Source organism: Sander lucioperca, chromosome 17 (assembly GCF_008315115.2).
Source record: "Sander lucioperca isolate FBNREF2018 chromosome 17, SLUC_FBN_1.2, whole genome shotgun sequence".
Lineage (NCBI taxonomy): Eukaryota > Metazoa > Chordata > Actinopteri > Perciformes > Percidae > Sander > Sander lucioperca.
The window spans coordinates 17,389,120-17,403,768 of record NC_050189.1 but is presented as its reverse complement, the minus strand read 5'-3'; the positions used below and the strand labels follow the sequence as shown (position 1 = coordinate 17,403,768).

Sequence of the window (14,649 nt, the reverse complement as noted above, 5' to 3'; positions counted from 1 at the left end):
TATGCTAAGCTAACCATGTCCAGCTCTGTACTGAATACTTCGATGACCAAAGTGATAAACTATTCCTTAAATCAGTGTTTTCTTAAATGGGGGTCCGTGTACCCCTAGGGGTACTTTGGAGTACTGCAGGGGGTACGTAAGATTCCTTTTTTAAATGTTAATAAAATCATGCATAATTCACAAAATTAATTTTGTTATGATTCTAAACATTTGAAGTAGCATTTACGTGTGTTTCAGTTACAAGCTTGTTAAGTAAATCAGACACTTATGGTGCAGAGCTGTAATCTACCTCTTTCTGTAGCATTTTTTTTCTACCAAAAAGGCTTTGCACTCGTCAGGGGATACTTGGCGGGGGAGTATTGAAAAAGGTTTGAGAACCACTGCCTTAAAGGGATATGAGTAATGTGCAGCCCTGTCTCCTAAAAATAATGTTCCCATACAACATGTCTATAAAGGTTCTCAGTCATCCAGGTCATAGTTAACCAGGTAAGGGTTAAAATCATGGGTAACTGGATTCGGTTAAGGTGATCCAAAGACATTTCGTTTCTCATCTGAGAGACTTCTCTCGACGAACGATCAGTTCTGACTGAACCATAGGGAAACCCAGCTATTTAACCTCTGTGGGGTCGTTGTCACGATGATCAATACTGCTCCGTTTGTTAGTGCACCTGAGGCCAATGCTGTAGAACTCAAGCCCGGTCTCGGACTTGAGATGTATTTCTATTGTCTCTGACTTGTCTCGGGCATGGCCATTGGTCTTGCCAAATATTCTAGTTGGACTCGACCAAGTCCAGCAATAAATCCTTCTCTTTTTTAAAGTAACTTTTTACTTCAAAAACAAAACTATTGCTGAAGCGTGCTTGTTCAGAAAACGGGGATTGGGGGGGATTCAAAATCCTTGTAGACCAGGCATTGACATTGTGCGTCGAATCTACGCCGTACCCCCGCAGACCCCTCTGCGTCGATGCGAACCCCACTCCGAGCCCTCCGCCATAGAAGATGTGCATGTTCAAAAATGTGTAGCTTTGCGTCAAGGTGACGCAGACTGCAAGGACTGTGATTGGTCAACTAGTCCTGTGTTGATAGTCGGTGTTTCAAGCAGCCTACTGTGGGGAGTAGCAACATGCTAGTTCACTGACGTAAGCTTTGCAAATAAACTCAGACATATTTTGGTTACAATGACGGGGTTATCCGTTTGTAAAGTGTCTATATGTCAGTTATGTTTTTAAATTAGCACTTTGCCAGCAAGCAGTACTTTGTGGGCAGTTGTGCTAAAGTTTGCTTGCTAACACAACATAAACTGGGGGGCTAGCTCACCCAGTAAGAGCGTTCGCCCCATGTTGGCTGAGTCCTGGAGCGGCGCAGGGTTCGAATCCGACCTGCTGCCCTTTGCTGCGTGTTATCCCCCATCTCTCTCCCCCTTTCATGTCTATCCACTTTAAAATAAAAGGAAAAGCCCAAAAAAAATATATTTAAAATAACATAAACTGGCTGGCAGACACCACGCAAATAACCTCAGACTTATCACCCCATAGCGTTATGACGGTGAAATGCACCACGATGCAGAGCAACCCCGACGCAGAACTCCGAAAGGGTCACATGGAGTTGCCGCAGAAGCATAAAACATCCTTTAGAGGTCTTGGTCTCTCATTTGGACTCGGTCTTGACTAGGTCTCCACTAGTCCTGGTCTTGGACTCGACAAAGGTGGTCTTGACTACAGCACTGCCTGAGGCCAAGTCTGAACGACCATCGTTGGCCTTGTCACATGTCACCCGGTGTAAATGGCTTCCTTTGCACATACTACACCTCTGTCAAACCATGTGTCCTGTGTGGTCCTTAGCATGGACCAGTATCTGTCTTAACAATCCACCCTAAAGACTGAACACCCAAACACAAGAAAGCAAGTTAGTATATGCTGTCCAATGCAGTGAGGAATGCACAGGCATGTATATGTATATTAGGGAAATTAACCATTACACAAACGCAAGGCCTAACACAGATGGACCAACACCTCAGGTCAAGAATCAACAGTTTACTTACATCTGAAAGATAAAGGACACTATATTGGGGACCACCAGTCACACATCTTCTCTGTCCTCACGTGTCTCCAACGCTGCCGTCACAACAGCCAGGAGCACTAACAAACAAAGTGGTATCGATCATCTTACAACGCCCCGCTGAAGTTAAATCTGCTGTTTAGTCAGAACTAAGAAGTCTTTTGGATGAGATACAAAATATCTTATAGAAACTTTAACCAAGTCCACTTGCTCTTGAATTTAACCCTCACCTGGGTTCCCATACAATGACATTTGCATTCAGAAGGGAAACATATTTCGTCCCGGATTTTGTTTCTTTTTGCTGAACTAAAAAAGTCTGCGTAGCGAGGAAGTTAGCTAGACGGAGGGGTCAAACAAACATTGGACTTTCACACAGGAGACCGCTGTTCATGACGCATGAAACCAAAAGTCAACGTATACTTAACTTACGTAATAAACATGAATTTAACCCTAACCATCATCTTTTTCTAAACTTATTTCTATCAGGAGAGACTTTGTTTGCAGATATGGAAAAAATGTTTATTGTACAACTGCATGATAAAATGTACAAAGTCTTTTGGAGATTAGACTCCATTGAATTAATAATATTTTTAAAGGGGTAGAGAACAGGAACATAACCCCCCGATGGAGTCTAGACACTGGTGGTGGCAGAGAAGGAGACCAGAGACCAGACCGAAGAGGCAACGGAGCGGTCAGCTGGGAGAAACACGATGACCGGAGGCGGCAGGGGAGGTGGAGGGTTGAACGCTTTGCCTGAAACGACAGCTGACAGCACAGGGAGAACAGATTTAGAGCAGAGTTGTAATGCTGTGATTGGCCCTTGAATTTCGTGGCCAAGTCTGATTGGTTTAACTTAAAGTATCGCTTCTAAACAGCTGATTTGATTTAGGAAGAAAAAGTAGTGATTGGGTTAATGACGTCTTCCGGAAAGAATTTACGCTGAGCTTCATTAGTAGTTTTGTTTCGCGTTTAAAACAGCGGTTTCAAAAGGGGTACTGGTCAAAATACTTTTCCCTCAAAATGTAATTGAAAATGCAGTTTTGTTGTATGGGAATGTCATTTTCTGCGAGACGGTAAACGGTAAGGTTATAGTTTTGGGTTAAAACTTGGCTTGACTGACAGAGTTTGTCTCCAACAGTTTCTCATATTATCTCTTATCTCATATTCTCATACTGGTTGTGTTCAGAGCCTCCAGCAGAGCCAGAGGTCCTCTACTCCTCACTGAGGTAGACCTGAGCAGCATCACACCAGTCCAACCAATGGAGTCCAGCCGGCCAATCACTGAGTTAGTGCGTGGAAGGGAGGAGGATGGGACGGGATGAGGAGGGAGGGGCGAGTTAGCCTCCGTTTTGTTTGACAATACTTACAACAAGAAGTAACATCTCCCAACATCGCTTAGAGCACCTTTAAGTAATTTGTTCTTCTGTAAGAGTTTCATACGTTGCACAATAACTAACAAATATCTACTGAACAGAGTCTAATGATAATAACTATTTACTGATATTTATATATTGTATTCATGAGCTTGTTTCTATGCAGGATCATTAAACTCTGGTGTCACCAGTTGTTTTCCTCGTGTGGTTCTGTGGGTTTCACATCGCTGACAGATGGAACATTTGTTCTGATTGTGGCTAACCGATCCACGCTTCTCTTCAGCGCAGAGACCAGAGAACAAACACACCGCAGACTATAAACAGCTGCAACATCAGCCAGCGGTTGGAAACTTTACACAAATCAGAAACAGATTTAGAGCAGAGGGTCAGAGGTTTGATTCTGTAGTCGGTAAACGTCACAGAAACCATCAGGTCCTGTTTTTCATTCATTCCGATCACCTGGGACAGCTGGATCATTTAAATAGAGCTGCAAAGATTATTTGATTAGCTGTAACTATTACTTAAATTGTCAACTAATTTGACAATCAATTAAGTCATTTTTATGAAAACAGTGAAACTTGTGTGATGCCAGCTTGTTAAATGTGAATATCTTCTAGTTTCTTCTCTCCTCTGTGACAGGAAACTGAATATCTTTGAGTTGTGGACTAAACAAGATATTTGAGGACGTCATCTTGGGCTTTGGGAAATACTGATCCACATTTTTCACCGTTTTCTGACATTTTAGAGACAAAACAACTAAAATAAAGTTATATTTTTCAATGAAAAGTAAAAAATGTCTTTGGATGAAAGCATCATATCAGTTGAGTCAGACAGCCAGCAGGTGGCAGCACAGCTCCTTCTCTTTCTTTACACATGCTCAGTTCAGCAGGGAACAGCTGAGTTTGTGTTGGTCTTTGATCCCTGGAGTTTAATTCATGTATTTTTGTTCATTCAACTGTCACTATATTACAGTAACTTTACTGCGTTTATGCGACAAAACATAATTAACATGTCAACACACATGACATCTCACCACAGAGTGTCCAAACCAACAGTTAATACATTTCAGAAACACTCTGCAGCAGAAAACAGAACAGAGACCAAACTCAGACAGTTAAACTAAAACTTATTTGTAGCGGTGCTATAACACTGAGATATTTAAACAATCAAACTCCACAGCAACTTCAGACACATACACAGAGACACAGAGACACACACACACACACACACACACACACACACACACACACAGCAGAAACACACACAGCAGACACACACACACACACGCACACGTACACACACGCACACACACACACACACACACACACACACACACACACACAGCAGAAACACACACAGACACACACACAGCAGACACACACACACACACACACACACACACACAGCAGAAACACACACAGACACACACACAGCAGACACACACACACACACACACACACACGCACAGACACACACACACACACGTACACACACGCACACACACACACGCACACACCCACCCACACACACACACACACACAGACACACACACAGCAGACACACACACACACGCACGCACACACACACACACACACACACACACACACACACACACACACACACACACACACTCAACAGTTTGCATTTGTAACCTATTCCCCCTCGGCTGTATCGCCCAGAAATTAAATATTGACTAAAGAGTGGCGCTGTTTTCCCCCAAAAGGATTTGATTAGTTAAAGGAGCTTTTTAATTCGATATCAAGCTGAAGTTGGGAGCAAACTGTCCCAGGATGCCCTGCAGCATGAAGTCTCTATGACATTGCTGCTATGCCGTTGAAATATCACAAGACAACATGTATTCTATGGTATTTTATAAAGTCTGTTCAACGTCTTCTGCATGCAGTGTCCTGTACTTTATCTACTGACTGCTGCAATGTTGTCAAACATGATCATTTACACCGAATATATAGGCTACTGTAGGTCGTTGTTGAAAGTTTATTGAAATTTCACAATTCAACAGCTAACCTATACCCGTTAAACTATCTGCACAATATGCATCTTTACACTGTTGATATGTCCTGAAAATATCATTTATTTTTACATTATTAGGTTATAAAGAGAGACACCTTGAAGACTCTACATAGCTGGCTAACTCAATAATCTGTCTTCGTGGTGCCGCCCTAAGCAGTTTGTCTGCAAGTAAACAAGATTATGAAACGTTAGAGGGGATGTCATTATGTCATTATTTCACAGTTCTTCTGGGAAAGACACACCCATGAAGCTAAAACTAAAACACACAGTCAGACACACCTACATCCTACATAATGAAGTCTCAAGTGGTAATAAAGAAATAAAGATTATCTGAGAGCTGATTCCATCTGTGTTCAGTCCAACTGCTCCACAGAGAGACAGAGGAGAGGAGACTGAAGTCATGAAGGTGACGACTGGATGCTTTTACTATTATTATAATTATTTTTAATCAGTGGTCAGAATCTGACTCTCAATATGTTACACACAGCCTACAGGCAGACAGAAACAGACATGAAACTGAACACAGAGAGATCACCAAACACATTAACAAGTAGTATGACCCACAAAATAGCTGCATAGGCCTAGGTAAAAAATATATAAAAAGTACAGCATCGTGAGATAAGACAAAATAAACTTTATTGTCCTGCAGGATATTTGCCTTGGGCAAGGAGCACCAACAACAGCTGCACACAAAGATACACCGAACAGAACAACATACAACACAACAGCAATGCACACAAGCAACAAAGTGAACAAAGATCATCCACATAGTTGAGAGGATATTGCAAAGGCCCTGATAATAGTGTCTCAAAACACACATTTGTTTAATCATGTTATTAATTTGTTTCCTTGTAAGATGAAAGAGAGACGATACAATTACTGTGAAGGTTTTTTGTGTTTTTATTGCAATTCAATTCAAGTCAAATCATTTTTTTTTTGTACATAAGTGGAAACAGTTAAGATAAAATAATTGTCTTCCACTACTACTACTTTGATTTTACAGTGAGCATTTTTCCGGTGCAAAGACATTCAAACTGTAATTATAGTTAGGCTTTAAACTGATGATAGGCTGTTGTTTATTATTTGCAAATTGCAGAGGATGAAAAAGATCAGTATTGCAGATACTGATGAAATATGGGCTAAATGTGAACGTTCAAAAACTTTCACTTTTGAACTGGTTTAGCTTCTTTGTTCAGTGTTGTGTATCTTGGCTCGCAGGGAAGCCATACAACAGAAATTAAACTATTAAAGGAATTAAACGTGTTAAAGCAGATAAGACTATATTTGAATGAAGAATGTATAATAATATTTAACTGTGGAGTTGCTCCACAGTAAAGTCCAGGACTTATTTCCATTGTGGTCCTCAACACATAACATCATGACAAGACAAGACACTTACAGAGTGTGTGATAATCAATGACATAACATAAAAACATTTTTCTTTAATAAATAAAAATAAAAACGGTAACTAAGGGGTCCATTATCCCCTGCTCCACACAACAGAAACTGTCATCCAGAACTATGTTTACGTTTTAATTTAACATTTTTTACGGGTGCAAAGAGGTTCATAACCAAAGCTTTTTTTGAAGATATTGATTGAACACGTAGACCAGATTTCACAGAGATTTAATGACATTTACCCGAGAAATGTGGATGTGGTTTCTTAGTTAGGTTTAAAAATTACTATAAGTAATATTTACATTTATTTTTTACTTTGTAAGGATGAAAAATGTCAATACTGCAAATCCTGGGAAAATCTGGGCTAAATGTCAACGTGTAATCAATGTCCTCGAACAGTCTGTGAAAAAACTTTGACTTTTGAACCAGAAGGCTATTGAAAAAACTCTCACAAGGATTCCAGATAGATTGCTGATTTAGGTAAATTCGGGTTCTTTGTTCAGTGTAACTCAGCCAGCGAGAAGTTGTAAAAAAGGAAACTAATTCAGGAACAAACAGCCAGACTGTTAATATTTAAATCTCCTAATCTGCACGACTTCAAGCTGATATTAATTTTCAGCTTCATCATTTGGAATTTATCATCAAGTTTCAGGGGGAAAAAAGCTGCAATGTTTATCAATGAGAGAAGAGGAGTTTATTGTGCAGCTGCTGCTCATAGACAAACACATAGTTAAGACATTACAGTGTTTGGGGTTAGGATTGGGTTACACTTTACTTGAAGGTATCTACATAAGAAAAAAATTAGGGTTAGGGTTAGAGTCATGGTTAGGGTTCATGACTGTGTCATGATAGTGTCATGTGTTCATGAAAGTATCATGTCACTCTTATGTAGATACCTTCAAGTAAAGTGTTACCTAGGATTGCACAGACTGGCCAAGGCAATACTGACTAACCAGACAGCTACTTAAGGCATTAGTTTATGTCTGACTGAATGCAATGAGTCAGAACTAGTTCCATTTAGGATGGTTATGTTTAAACTGAATTATTGAGTCAGATCTGCTGTTACCAGTCGTTGATTGAGCTGTTTCACTTCTGTATTCTCGGAAAATGATAAGTTAAACACACATCATTCATGATTAGCTTCCTTCTCTGGAAACTCCCACACCGCGAGATAACAATGTTATCATTAAGTTATCATCCGATGTTATCATCCGATGAACAATCCAATAAAATCTGTCAAATCTGTCGGTCATAAAATGCTCGACATTCAGTTCCTTTTGAGCAAATCTCCTTGCCTTTTTAAAGCCACAAAAACAAAACATTTACAACAATATAGAAAACATAAATGCACAGAAACAATAGCTGCTAAAATAGCTTTAGAGGTTAAACTCACGCAGCACTTGTAGCAGGCAGAGGAACATTATTTTGTAAGACCAACATGTTCCAGCTTGTAGCTTCATACAACACAGTACAGAGAGCATTCATGTCTGGTAGAAAGTTCTTTTGAAAATATAAAAGCCAACCAGTCATATACACTCACCCAAATATCAGCTGTCAGAGAGGTGAGGGCCCAATAAAGGACAAGGAGGCACCATGTTTGGTCCATGGAGGAAAAGAAGTGAATACAAGCAGCAGTAATCATTGGTACTCGTGCGAAGGTCCTAACCTCAAATCCCCACTGGGTTTAAAACTTTAAAGACATGAGTAAGAAGTGTCATGTCCAGACACCATCCAAGAGTCATGAGTTTGTTTTTCTGTTTAAATCCAGATGCTTAAACGTGACATATGGTGGACCGAAAGTGGGGTTGGTTAGGAACAGGACAAAATGTTTAATGAAAATTATTTAAAAAAATATTTTTCATTAAGGTCAGCACAGATCACAAGATAAAAAAAAGTAATTTGTCACTTAGACTCTTATTTATACAACAAACAAGATTGAAACGACAGTCAGCGCAACAGGTCACCTTTAGAATAAGCTGTATACATAATAAAAATGTGATTATGTAATCAGATTTGCGTGCTTGAATATGAGCAGTTTACTGTTAACGAGAAGTTTCCAAGCAGCTGCCTAGTATTGACTGATCCCTGAAAAACATTGTATTAACACTAACTTATTTAGGCTTCTATATACAATTTGCAGAAAGAGTGCAAATAAAAATAAATAAATACAACACATGAATTTGATCTCCTGAAAAATGAATCAAAACATTAATAATTCAGAAGGATGTTCTCATTCTTTAGAATCATACAGTGCTGCTCATGAGTATAGGAACCCCTGCTAAAGTTGACTAAAAAGAGGAATAAAAAAATCATCTTTTGGAAATTGATTGTAATGTCTTAATTGAAAAAAATAGGAAAAATCCAACCTTTAAGGACACAATTTTTTTTTCGTGAATGAATAATGTATCATAAATAAATAAATGTTCTTCCTTAAAAAACAGGGGGCATAAGTATAAACACCCCTATGTTAAATTCCCATAGAGGCAGGCATTTTTATTTTTAAAGGCCAGTTATTTCATGGATCCAGGATACTATGCATCCTGTTAAAGTTCCCTTGGCCCCCACATCATCACATACCCTTCACCATACCTAGAGATTGGCATGGGGTACTTTCCATAAAATCATCTCTCAATGCAAATCAAACCAGCTATTAGGATAACTGAAATAAAACCATGCCAATCTCTAGGTATGGTGAAGGGTATGTGATGATGTGGGGCTATTTTAATTCCAAAGGCCAAGGGAACTTTAACAGGATGCATAGTATGCCCCCTGTTTTTAAGGAAGAACATTTATTTATTTACGATACATAATTCATTCACAAAGAAAATTGGTGTCCTTAAAGGCTGGATTTTTCCTCACTTTTTTAATTAAGTCATTAAGATCAATTTCCAAAAGATGATTTTTTTATTCCTCTTTTTAGTCAACTTTAACATGGGTTCCTATACTCATGAGCAGCACTGTATCTCCCAGGCAACTGCTGGGACAATGATACGCGGGACTCCCCTAGTCATGTGAGACCTTCCATTTCACACACAACCACACTCACAAAGGAGACAGTCATGACTATAACAGGCTTTTTGTGGCTCATATTTAGTGTTGAGTTCAGATCAGTCTGACAGAAACAAACAGATATTTACCATAAGTCTCATTTTGTGGGTTGAAACTTCAACAGATACAATAAGATATAATATACCTCTTTCTCACCAATGACCAGAGTCAGTTTAGCCAGGTTAGGGGTTATTCTGTTTCTAGCTGATACACAACAAGAACTGAAACCAGACTTTCAGACTCAAGGCCCTATTTTAATGATCTAAGCGCACGGCGTGAAGCACCTGGCGCAGGTGCATTTATGGTGTGTCCAAATCCACTTTTGCTAGTTTGACGGCAGAAAAAAGGGTCCATGCGCCGGGCCGCATGGTTCAAAAGGGTTGTATTTAGTGTCTTCTGTGTCATCTCCCATTCCCTTTAAAAACCAGGCGCGTTTGGACCTTGGTGCATTGCTATTATGATGGAGGATTTGCACCGTAATATTTTTATTTGTAATCTTCTGCATGTTTGTGTGCTGCTGTGCTTTCCTGTGTGTGTAACAAGCATAGTTTGTGCACGCTGTGCACGAGCCTAGGAGCATTTTACTAATGCTCTGTTAAAATAACAATGAAATGCTGCGTTATTGACTTTAGACCAGGTTTTTGTTGGTCAATGGCGCGACCACTTCCCGCTGCCTCAAGATAGCAATACGCCTAGAATGCACCTGAACACACCTCACTGTAAAAACAGCACGCCCAGAATGCACCTGAACACACCTCCCTGTAAGACCAGCACGCCCATGGGCGCACAGATGGGCGCAGGTGCATTTGCTATTTAAACAACGTGGCCGCTGGATGGGAAATTGACAACTGCGTCGGTCTTAAACTAGCATAGACACTTGCGCTGGGCTTTGCGCTGCGCCGGGTCCAAGATAGGACCCTCAGAATGAGAAGGGGTCACTCTTACTTGGACTATGAATCCCCCCACCCTTTACACCCCTACACCTGCTTTTATGTTTTCTGGATCGAGATAACAGTGTAATTATCATCCAACCAACAACAACAACAACAACAACACCAAAAAGCCCACCAACAACGACACCAACTACCCCCCAAAGATTTCCATCAGTGTCTCTTCCTCCCCCAGTGTCTCCATCTGTGTGACCTGCAGAGCAGAAAGAGTTGTAAGGAATCAGGTTTCAGGAGAAGACTGAAGAACACAACAGAATCTGTTTCCTCTTCAGTCTGATGTCAGACATTATCTGCCGACTCACAGCAGCTGTTCTCTACAAAGTAATCTTTGGAAAACACAAATGTCGCATAAACACAGAGACTCAACTCTACAAACTCACCTGAGACTGAGACATTTAGCTGGATGGTGCTGTAGAGTTTAGATTCTTCTCCCTCACTGATTATAACTCGACACTCATATGTTCCGGTGTCGTAAACGCTGACGTTCTTCAGAACAACAGAAACATTTCCGTCTTTCATCTCTGGATCACTCAGGTTCACTCGACCACGATATGAGGGGAGCTGGTACTTCTCATATGGGCGGTTTTCTCGGAGGAAGAAGACATATTTGTTTGACTTCAGGTCAGGTCTGCTCCACTTTACCAGTATGATCTCAGCATTTATGGACGCCTGACACTGAAGAGGGACGTCTTCTCCAGGATTCACTGTTACCTTGCGATGTTCTGAACAAAAACAGAAGAAATGCAGAAAGTCAATAATACAGTTTGTTCACATGTAGTCTTGCATTGCCAGACCCTCCTCCACAGCGCTGCTAAGGAAGGTCTGTCTAGTCCTAACAGCATTCCTGGATGGGAGAAAAACATGCTCTGGTTTATTGGCATTTCTTTAAACCAACCACAATCATCTTGGGCAGCACTGGACGGAGCCACGGTGCCTCCGCAAAATAGTCTCAGGAAGGAACTTGTTTTGGTGGAACATGTGTACGTTCAAAAGTAGTTTTATTCGTGCAACAGAAAACTCAGATTGGACAGATAGTCTAGCTAGCTGTCTGGATTTACCCTGTAGACATCTGGAGAGCAGTTAACCATAGTCCTCAAAAATCCACTGGAGTTTAGAACGCCAACACAAAGACAGGAAGGCAACGGACATCCGGCCCAAATTAGGGACATCCGGTGCCTTTATCAATCCCGGAAGTGGAACGTCAAGTCTATATCCTTGACATTCCACTTCAGGGATTGCTCTGGTGCCGCAGTAAATTCCGCCGGATGCATGTATTTTCCGTCACCTTCCTCTTTCTTTGTGTTGGCATTCTTAAACATTGACAGTTAAAGAAATGGACCAACAGATCCCGTGTCTCTGGACGGAGACCAGTGAAGTATATTAGAAGCTCTTTTCCGGTGATGGCTGAGCATTACTGCGCAGCCTCCAACTGAGCTTGAAGACGTAGATGCGACGTGAGCAACCTGTCTGAAAGTTGGAAGTCTTCTGGTAGCTGCGCCAAGAGAAATCTCAATCATTCCCAATTTTGCAGAGACGGAGAGCTATATTAGTACCTGAAACAGTCCTGTCCTGAAGTATGAAACCAATAGTACGTGAATTGCAAAATATGTCCTGGTGAAATATTACAGTATGTAAGTACTGGGCACTACGTATCCCACAATGCAACGTGGTAGTAACGACAACATTCGAAACAGACAAACAGACAGAAACCAAAGAGCTGTGCAACGTCAAAACACTGTAATTTACATTTCTACAAATTTAAAACAACTGTTAGTCTACTTATTCAACTTTGTCAGTAATTTAAGTGTTGTTGAATGCAGCTTACTGCGTCCGAAAATGTTTATTTACACAAAAGTATGTTGAACGATAGTCTACGGCTGTGTCTCAAAGCGCCTACTTGCACACTTCAAACACTTAGTTTTAAGTATACAGTGTAGATAACGCAAAAAGTCACTGCATGTACCCGGATGACCCCCTAAAAACGGTCAAAAAGTTCAGTGTGGAACGATGGACACTACTCGCACTAAACGGGCGCCATCTTGACTACAAAGCGGAAAGGGGAGGGACCAGGGACGTCGACCGGCAGCTGATTGGATGAACGCGTCATGTGGGTCTGGCTTCTCCCGGATTTCACAACAGAATACGATCTCGTATTTTACGAAAATAGTTCACCGAAACATGTTTCTGAAAACATTTTAAGCGAGAAATAGGTCGTGCACTTGCTGAATCTGTCTGTTGTTTTTTTTTATCGACAAAGGTCAGTTTAATTGATTTTTGTCAGATTTTGAGAGGCAAGTGGGCATTACGGCAGTAAGTGGTCAGTGCACATTAGCAGTGTACTGACGCAAGTATGTGGAATGAGACACAGCCCCTATGTTGAGTACGTATAGCAGAGTACGAGATCAAGATTTTTGGACGCAAACCGTTGTCTGTTAGAGTCATAGACAGTGTATAAACTGAGACCAGTGAAGGATATTAGAAGCACTTTTCCGGTGATGGCTGAGCGTTACTGAGCAGCCTCCAACTGAGCTTGAAGACGTAGATGTGATGTGAGCAACCTGTCTGAAAGTTGGAAGTCTTCTGGTAGCTGTGCCAAGAGAAATCTCAATCATTCCCAATCTAGCAGAGACGGAGAGCGTAGGTATATGTAAGGAGATAACATAGACACAGGCTAATTATTGATCACTAAAATGCTAGTTAACATTAGTAATTCAACTTAAACAAGTCAAAACTGCCTGTGAGCTTCTCCTGTACTATATGGTAATGCCTCTTCTACGCGACAGTAAGTCGCGTGGTTATGACACAATGATCAAAAACGTCTGCTACGGAGCCATAACGTGAGATACAAGGTAATGGTAGCGCCGCTCATGACGACTGTGACTGGTCTAAAGAAATGCCAATAAACTAGAGCATGTTTTTCTCCCATCCCCGAATGCTGTGTGGACTAGTCAGACCCTCCTCTGCTCTGCAGCGTCTGGATGGTCAGGCACAGCGAGACTAGTTCTCATGAAACTGACCTGACAACAGTAATGACAACAACAGAGATGTCAAACACATTTCACACCGACACATTTATGTGTAAAATGTGAAAATTTTTATTTTGCATGTACAAGAAATTAAATGAAATAAAAGAGAAGAAATATACAATTGAATATGAAAATGCTTCACTTCCAGGCTACAGTCCCTTCTGATCACTGATGAAGCTAGAACGAGGGGAAGTGGAACTACTAATTAAACACAGCCAGCTCAATGCAGCTCATCGCATTGCTGTTCAAAGTTCTCCCTTTTAAAATTATAGGTGTGGGTAAAGGAGCGGATCAGGTTTTAAACTCACAAAAACATCTGGAAGGATTGGCGATGTGTAGTTTCATCAAATTATTTCTTTTACAAGAATGTATACATTTTTATCATATGAACTTTAGAATAACGTTATTAGAAAAGTATTACAAATATTCAAACAGCAAAATGTCTGCTGTCTTTATCACTTTCATGACATTATTTAGAGTTTGTAATTCAACAAACAGCTCACCTTCTCCAGCCAGAGAAAATATCCATAATGATGTGAATAAAACAGATCTTAATCCAGCCATGGTAGCAGAGATGCTGCTGGTGAGGGTAAACCTACAGCAGTGGTAATAGAAATGCTGACAAAGAAACTGAACACGACCAGACAGCTCAGCAGCTTATAAAGAGATCTGCAGGGAGGAGGAAGAGGAGGAGGAAGAAAGGACGCCTTGTTTGAAACATAATCTTCCTGAGTATCAAGCAACTCCCAGTGGCTGTTAGCATTA

At 40.7% G+C, this 14,649-nt stretch overlaps 3 protein-coding genes across 4 annotated transcripts in view; 2 read left to right on the top strand and 1 right to left on the bottom strand.

The window, feature by feature from the left end:
- Positions 1–14,553, bottom strand: part of LOC116059868 (low affinity immunoglobulin gamma Fc region receptor II-b-like) — a 347,874-nt gene extending 333,321 nt beyond the window's left edge. Inside the window, exons 1-2 of the mRNA XM_035993881.1 lie at positions 14,388–14,553; positions 11,239–11,580 (exon numbers count right to left, since the gene is read on the bottom strand). Coding sequence (XP_035849774.1) covers positions 11,239–11,580; positions 14,388–14,448 — 403 coding nt within the window. The 5' untranslated portion in view covers positions 14,449–14,553. The remainder of the gene's footprint in view (positions 1–11,238; positions 11,581–14,387) is intronic.
- Positions 1–14,649, top strand: part of LOC116059873 (butyrophilin-like protein 1) — a 267,674-nt gene that overhangs the window by 87,991 nt on the left and 165,034 nt on the right. The window lies entirely within an intron of this gene.
- The window catches only part of LOC118493559 (low affinity immunoglobulin gamma Fc region receptor II-like), a 29,836-nt gene that overhangs the window by 5,870 nt on the left and 9,317 nt on the right, over positions 1–14,649 (top strand). The window contains exon 9 of one of the 2 annotated variants that reach the window (XM_035993940.1): positions 3,245–3,310. The exons of the other annotated variant lie outside the window; for it this stretch is intronic. Coding sequence (XP_035849833.1) covers positions 3,245–3,288 — 44 coding nt within the window. The 3' untranslated portion in view covers positions 3,289–3,310. Of the gene's footprint in view, positions 1–3,244; positions 3,311–14,649 lie in introns of those variants that run through there. 2 annotated transcript variants of the gene reach the window in all.